Below are 7,500 nucleotides of genomic sequence, written 5' to 3'. Positions count from 1 at the left end.
TAGACCGAAGTTAATCTGGTATAGGCTGTGCTTCCGGTCTGGTCCGGTCAGCCAAGGTCTGGGCTTTGTGGCCCAGCCACGAGGTCCGCAGATACGGCTTGTCTTGGCATCCAACAGCAGGATGAAAGAGTGATGACCTCTGGGAGGCCCCAGTGGCTGATAGTGAGCTAAAAAGGAAGTCTTTGAAACGTAAGATAATACGGAAAGGAACAGGGGGCCGTTGATGGCATGTGAAGAAGTGTTGTGGCTTTCAGACAGTCCGTTCCAACACTCCAGCTATGGTGTGTGAGCCCTTAGTGCCGGAAGCATGGGTCTCAGAGTCAACCAGAGCGGGGAATATTCAAGCAGTGAGGAGGACAACAACAAGGAACTTTTATCTGGCTGTGATTTCTCTCAGGGTATTATGAGAGACATAATAAGAGGGTAAAGGAATGTACTGTAGATAAAATGAATCACAACTTTCCTTGACAGCAGGTGCTGGCAGTCACAACAGGAACATTTGAACAGGATAAGGAAAGTGCAAACAACATGCTTGCACTTTCCCTGGGGAAGTCAAGGTCACAATACATCATCACTTGAAGTGTATGAACTCTGTGGACGACGACGCATCCTGCGATCGAGATACGAACCGTTGAATGTCCTTAAGAGGAATTTGTGTTTGAGCTGCAATGTGGGTCTTAAAAAAGCACGGGTCTTGTTTTGGATATAAAGAGGGTATGACGTGCGTTCTCAGGCATGCATTGTTTTGGTTCATTCTTTGTTTAATGGTCGCTGGATTCCAACAGTTGTCTTTGAGAAAATGATTTGCGAGCTTAAAAAAAAGAGAAGAAAGTCATCTTCAAGTACATCTGCAGGTTTCAAAAGAATTCAGGGAACTACAGTATTTCCTTGACTGCGGGGGGAATGTTTGCAAACAGGATAGACATTCCAGTCGGCTGTTTATTATAGCCAAAGGACCGGTGATCTATCGGCACTACAACCAGCCAGCCACCAGACGAACAGACTAGGAGAGCACGTCGCCTGCGTTGCGCCCGCGCGTGACGACTGCGTGCTACGACTGCGTGCTACGACTGCGTGTTACGCCTGCGTGTTACAACCCCCTAACTCTCTGGTCACCGCCGCTGACCACCCATAACACCGGGCCGCGAGGGGAAACGCAGCGACCCTGGAGCGGAAACATTTACCCCCAACTCCTGATTGCGAGCCTAATCACTTTAAGACCCTCGCCCCGGCTCGAGGAGGGAAATCTGGGATCAGCCTCCCCTGCTCCCCCCCCCCCCCCATCTACCCGGCAGCCTGCTGACCACGGCCCCCTGAGCACACACTGGAAGGTGTTGACTTACCCCTACCTCGGACCCGTAGGGACCCCGCCGCACGTGGCTGTATGTGTGGCGGTGCAATGTGTGTGTGTGTGTGTGTGTGTGTGTGTGTGTGTGTGTGTGTGTGTGTGTGTGTGTGTGTGTGTGTGTGTGTGTGTGTGTGTGTGTGTGTGTGTGTGTGTGTGTGTGTGTGTGTGTGTGTGGAGGGGTCTGCTATGGGTCAATGGTATGATTCAAGGCTTCAAGGAGCTGCAGAGGAACAGAGGCACACCTCAATCAGAGAAGCCATTAACTCCACCACCCATTCCAAAGCTGTTCATTTGCAGAAGGGACTACTGGGCAATTGCCCCCCCCCACCCCCACCACCACCACCAGCCTGCAAATGCTGAAATGCAGACCCAATCAGCAGCACAGTCTCCTGGGACGGTCCAGCGCTGGCTGAGCCCCAGTGGAGCTCCCACCACCCCTACCACCACCACCACCAAGACGGTCCTGGCTCGGACCACCCCACAGTGGGCTGGGGGTGGGGATTGGGACGGCCTGTAGGCGGCTGTGTACTCTTTGGCTTGGTTCTGCTTTGAGTCCCCTTCAATCTCCGTGGAAGGCCTGGAGACAGCGCAGGCGGAGGGGCTGCGCGTGCGAGCTTCTAAGCTGGTCTCCCCCTGGTCGTTCGCTGTGCTGGGGGGTGGGGCTTGGGGAGACCACCGCAGGCCTGCTTGTCCCCAAGGGGGAGACAACGGCCACCTTGTGCACTTAGTGAGAATCTGACACCTTTTTCTCTTTACCTTTGTTCCTGAAAGGTAACACTGGAGCGCTTTCTTTAAAAGAGAGAGCGATATGAGCGCACGTTTAGGAGCAGATCTGAGGTATGATCTGCTGCGGGGGCTTGGATTGCATCAGCATATTTTTACAAGCCACATGATTTCCAATAAACTTGTGGGGGGGGGGGGGAGACATTTTGCAATGGTGTGGTCAGACTTTCTCTACCGAGAGCCACAGTCTGGATCCTTGACAGAATCAATATGGGCAGAGAAAATATAGGTGTCTTTTATCTTTCAAAAACCGACATATAAAACCAGTGGGGGGATGGATCATGTATATAGGCACTATTATGTCGTTGATCACTCAAACCAAAAAAATCCTTTAGATTGGTTGTAATTCAGATATTTCCCATCTAACAGAACTGATGCCTACTAAAGCGAACATTCAGAAAGGACTCGATCTCTTCTGCCAATGTCATTGTTTATAAATGTGAACAAAGCTTTAGCGAAGCGAAAGAGCCGTGGAAAAATGACCCCCGCCTCGCTTGGCAGCAAATAATCTCTTCAACCTGTGGCGTAACTCTGGCAGGCAGAAGATGAGAAAAGCGCTGGCGCTCAATTAAATCACGGCTTGACAGAATGTGGATAGTGATGGAGGAGGCTGCTCGACCTACGACGGCAGGCGGGACAGATATCACTAGACCACAGGGATGTAATGAGTTGATTTACATTGAATCCGACATTTAAACGAATCTCTCCATTATCGCACACATCCAACAAACACCAATTCACCCATCAACTGATCTCCAAGACGAGCAACACACCTTTACAAACTCCGATCTCAGGCAGCATCGCAGCTCCAGTTCTGTTGAAAGAGGCGCAAGTGAGCCCCAGCGCGCAGTAGCCCAGCACCCAGTCCTGGCCACCGCACGGTTCCCACTCCATCCGAGTACACTGGTCACAGCATCCACATGGGTCCCGGGCTAAGGTCCGGCCGCTCTCGCAGCCATGCGGGTGTTGTACGGGACACGTTCGGAGTTCACATGGTGTGCAATCGTGCGCCATGAGAGTACGCGCTAGAATTAAGACGTTCAACAACGCGAAGAGGACCTGGCTTGACATCGTGGTGAGATGGAGGAGGTCCGCGATGGTTTACCAAGCAATGCGTGCTTCTGTCAAACGGCCAGCCACATGAAATGAAATATCCCAGTGTCTGTTGGATGGAAGTTAGTCCCCAAGTTCTTGACGAGGGAAAAATGAATATAAAAAAGTTTTTGTAGAGTAATTGTTTTTCGTAAACAAATAAAAATTGTTCGGGTTCACTTAGAAACCAACCCCCTCACTAAAAAAATCAAGCAGATATCAGCATTAAGTTCTCGAGTCGCCGGCGAAATTGTGCTTTTTGTTATCCAATATCGTGAGCAGGTATCCCTACTGTAGATGCGCTTCCAGTGGGTTTCCCCTGTTCCAATTCATGTATATTCCACTCGTGTTAGCGTACAGAACTTCCTATTGGTCTTGACTGGGAGCGTAGCGCGCAAGTAAGGCACCATTCAGAGGAGAGCAGTGTGAGCGCTAAATTGACATCCAGGCATATAGAAATGAGCTGTACCCCCTCCCACTGACGGACAGGCGCGCTGACCAGTAACAAGTGGAGAACGGAGGGAGGGTTTCAGCTGATTTATCCCAGCTCGAAAACCCCTTTTTTGTTGTGCAATAAACGCTTAAGAGTAACCGAGGGTTTTATATATTTATTAAGTTGTGTTTTGTTTTTGTTTTTACCGTAGGCCTACGTGAGTGTCATGGATACACGTATTTGTTTTTATTTACAGTTACTAGTAACTAAAACTGTTGAAAATTAAAGACATTTAAAATACAGCTATTGGCTATTAAAATAAAAAGTGTACTGCTCTCTGAGCACCATAGCAGCATATATTAAGTCTACAGCAACAAATCATTGTGTCAGGGAACATTTGCAGAACATGACTTGTTATCAGCTGTTAGATTGTCTCAATTTATTTTTCAATAATACAAGGATTGTATCTGTCAAAGCCTCCTAATCAAACACAACCATCATGTCGTTTAACAACTTCAATATTGTGCATGTATGTGTGTATGTGTGTGCACGTGCGTTTGTGTCTGTGTGTGCTCGCAAATTTGTGTGTGTGTGTGTGTGTGTGTGTGTGTGTGTGTGTGTGTGTGTGTGTGTGTGTGTGTGTGTGTGTGTGTGTGTGTGTGTGTGTGTGTGTGTATGCACGTACGCACGGATGCACGCATGTGTGTTTGTTTGTTTCCGTAGGAGTGAAAAGTGACACGAATGGAGGCAAAAGGTTAGCCCAGTGTTTGCTGAAAGTGTGGGGGTTGTTCCCATACTGGCAGATTGATGGTGAACATATGGTGGTTCTGCCTGTGTGTGGCGCGGTCCACGTCGGTGGGGGGCCATATTGTGGGCACAGCTGGAGGAGGTGACAGTGATGTGGATCCACCAGCGATGGAGGACGCCGAATGACTACCAATGTCAACAAGTGGTTGACAAAGGTCCCCACGCTGGGCAGCATGGGAACCTGAGGTGATTCCCAGTGGAATGTCCTTTCTGTCGGAGCTACACAATAAGAGCGCGCTCCATGGAAGACCGCCGGGTCAAAAGGAGGAAAGACTGTGGTTTTTCTCTTTCTTTTTTGTCTTTCTCTTCCTTTTTTGTATTGTTTGGTCTTGTCACGCGAACGTGCTCCTATGAACAACGGAGGCACGGCGTAAGTTGTGTTACAACACAAACACGAGACGGCCATCTTCTTTCAACTGTGTTGCCATGGCAATTTCATGAGGCAGAATCCCGCATCAACTCTGTGATGAAATGTAGACGTAAAGGTATACACTGTCTCATCTACCCTCCAGGATGATTCTGATGTTGTGAAGTCAACATCACACACTCGCAGGCAGGCACACACACACACAGACACACAAACACACACACACACACACACACACACACACACACACACACACACACATACACACACACACACAACAGCGCCTCCTTCATGTCCAACATCTGCATGGAGCCACTGGTTCCAACACAAACACGACATCCAGGAAACCGATCCCCCTGTGTGCATAATGAAGGCTTGCAACACAACTCGGCTCTTGTCCTCCCTCCACACACCCCTCCGCCAACCCCCTCTACCCCTACCCTGCTTCGCTCCAAACCCTCTGGAAGCTTCCCGTCCAACGGGCCGACCCACTGACCGCCGTCCAGACACCCACGGCTGGCCGACGACAGATCAGACCTGGGTCTTTCAGGAGAGCTGGGTTTCATTCACCCTAATGGGAAGATCCAAGGGCCAAGCCGCGTTGACCCTTTTCTGCCCGGGCGATGGCTTTCAACAAGGGCCAACTGGCGACACACACCAGACCCCTCTCTCTCCCATCCTTGTATCAGGGGGGGCGGGTTCTGCTTCGGCAGTGGTAATGGACCCGATAGTAAGCTGAATCCCAATTCCCTCGCAGTCTCTGTGCGCTCAGAAAGCAGGCCACGACGGTCACAGGAGCGATGGTCATCTGTGGTTGAGACCCAGGGTAAAATCGTCTCCAGTAAATGTTTTCTTTTTATAAGACTTGAGAGGATTTTGTTCTCGTAGCAAATCATTAATGAGCTGGTTCACTTTTGGAGTGGGTCCAAACTTGGCTTGGAGCATACCCCTCGTTTGGGTCCCCCATTTATGGAGTTCAATGCTGCATGACTGTGGTTTATTGGGGGGACCCTCCCCCTTGATAAGCCAGGTCTGTGGGACCACAGTGAAAGTGCCTTCAACCCTTGATTTGTTGTGTTGAGGTGGAAGCGAGCGCCAAATTAGAGCACAGCAAACTTAACAAGCATGCTTTGTTTTTTTATCGTTTCGCAAAAAAAAAACCTTGAACTGAACGCAGGGCGCGGGCCATGTGGGCGTCGGCCCCGCCGTCTGCCGGTGACTCCAACCGCGCGCGAACATCGCAGTGAAAGGGTGGGGTCGGGCCCGATGTGTGCGGACCGTGAATGGCTGCAGTGTTTGCCTGGCTGCCCAGAACGGCCAGCCTGAGTCACAGATCTGTGTTTGGGGAAAAAAAAAGTCAAACGGCAACCGTTCAGTTTGCGCGTCCACGTGTGTCCTTAACTGAGGTCATTCAACACGTACTCAAGCACCACCGTCCCCCTGTCGGTTTCGGAACCCAAATGAGACCTTCTAGTGTGACGGGATCTTCTGCAGAGCTCTGATGCCTGTTGGATGGAAAGAGAAAGCATTGTGTGTGTGTGTGTGTGTGTGTGTGTGTGTGTGTGTGTGTGTGTGTGTGTGTGTGTGTGCGTGTGTGTATGTCTATGTGTATTTGTGTGCGCCGTTCCTCCACCTCTGCAGTAGTGTTAGGGGACGTGCCCGCTCCGCTTGCCAGCTGCCGGTGACGGAGTTGTCTCTGTAGGTGTTTGCTGATTGGTTGGATGGGTGTGTCTGATGGTTGGAGGCGGACCACGAGCCGCGGAAGTTCACGGACGTGTCTGTCGGTGATGCGTGCGATGACTAACCTCCGGCCACTGGCATAGCTTTGTGGTGAGGGTGCACGGTGAGGGGCTGTAGTGGAGGGGCGAAGTGTAACATGGAAGAGTAGTCAGTGTGTTGAGTGCTGGTGGAGGGCCCGGCGTGTGGCTGTCCTGATTACAAGTCAACACAGTCACCACCCCCCCCCCCACCACCACCTCCACCCCCCCACATTCACTTCTCCTCACTCGGTCATCAAACACCAAGGACAACTCGCCAAATCGGCTATCACTCTGCCTATCTGTCAGAAGAGGGCAGCGGGTTTAACTCTGGATAAAACCCAGGCTATGGGTGACGGACATCAGGGACAGGCAGAGGGGACGGTTTGGGTGGAGGGGGCGGGTGGTTGGGTGGAGAGGAGGACGGGTGCGTAATGGCAATACGCTCTAGTGACAGTTGAAAGAGTTTTCCAGCCATTCACGTGTCTGGCGAGTACTGGAAATATGGCGCTCTCGGGGATAAACAGCATTGCGTGCTGATGAATGGCCTCCTTTAAACACACAAGACTACGTGAGATCATCTGGTTCCCGTACTCATGGCCGCTCCATGACAGATATATGGGGAGCTGATGTGGACAAACAAAGCAAAAAAAGCTCAAAATGTGCTCAGAAGATGGATGGGTCCAGCGGAACAAAGCCTAATTCTGTCTGTAATCAGACAGCTGTATGCCATACTGAGGTAATAATCTTCAGGGATGATTACTTTCCGTTTCCACAATTGGTTCTTACGGTTCTTACTTAGCAGCAGCCCTATGTTGGCCTCTCCCGCTCACTTTGGCCAGTCAGCGGAAACATCTAGAGACGTCCAGCTGTACGGGGCGCTGTAGTGTCCTCTCTCAGCGCGCCTTTCTCG

General features: G+C 50.8%; 1 protein-coding gene across 2 annotated transcripts in view; it reads right to left on the bottom strand.

Annotated features, from left to right (window-relative positions):
• LOC132457830 (cysteine-rich motor neuron 1 protein-like) overlaps positions 1–3,668 on the bottom strand; it is a 16,663-nt gene extending 12,995 nt beyond the window's left edge. For both annotated transcript variants that reach the window (XM_060052180.1, XM_060052181.1), the window contains exon 1: positions 2,905–3,668. In XM_060052180.1, coding sequence (XP_059908163.1) covers positions 2,905–3,202 — 298 coding nt within the window. In that variant the 5' untranslated portion in view covers positions 3,203–3,668. The remainder of the gene's footprint in view (positions 1–2,904) is intronic.
• Positions 3,669–7,500: the final 3,832 nt, after the last annotated feature.

Source organism: Gadus macrocephalus, chromosome 5 (genome assembly GCF_031168955.1).
Source record: "Gadus macrocephalus chromosome 5, ASM3116895v1".
Classification (NCBI taxonomy): domain Eukaryota; kingdom Metazoa; phylum Chordata; class Actinopteri; order Gadiformes; family Gadidae; genus Gadus; species Gadus macrocephalus.
Note: the sequence above shows the minus strand (reverse complement) of the source record. Positions and strands in the feature narration are given on the sequence as shown.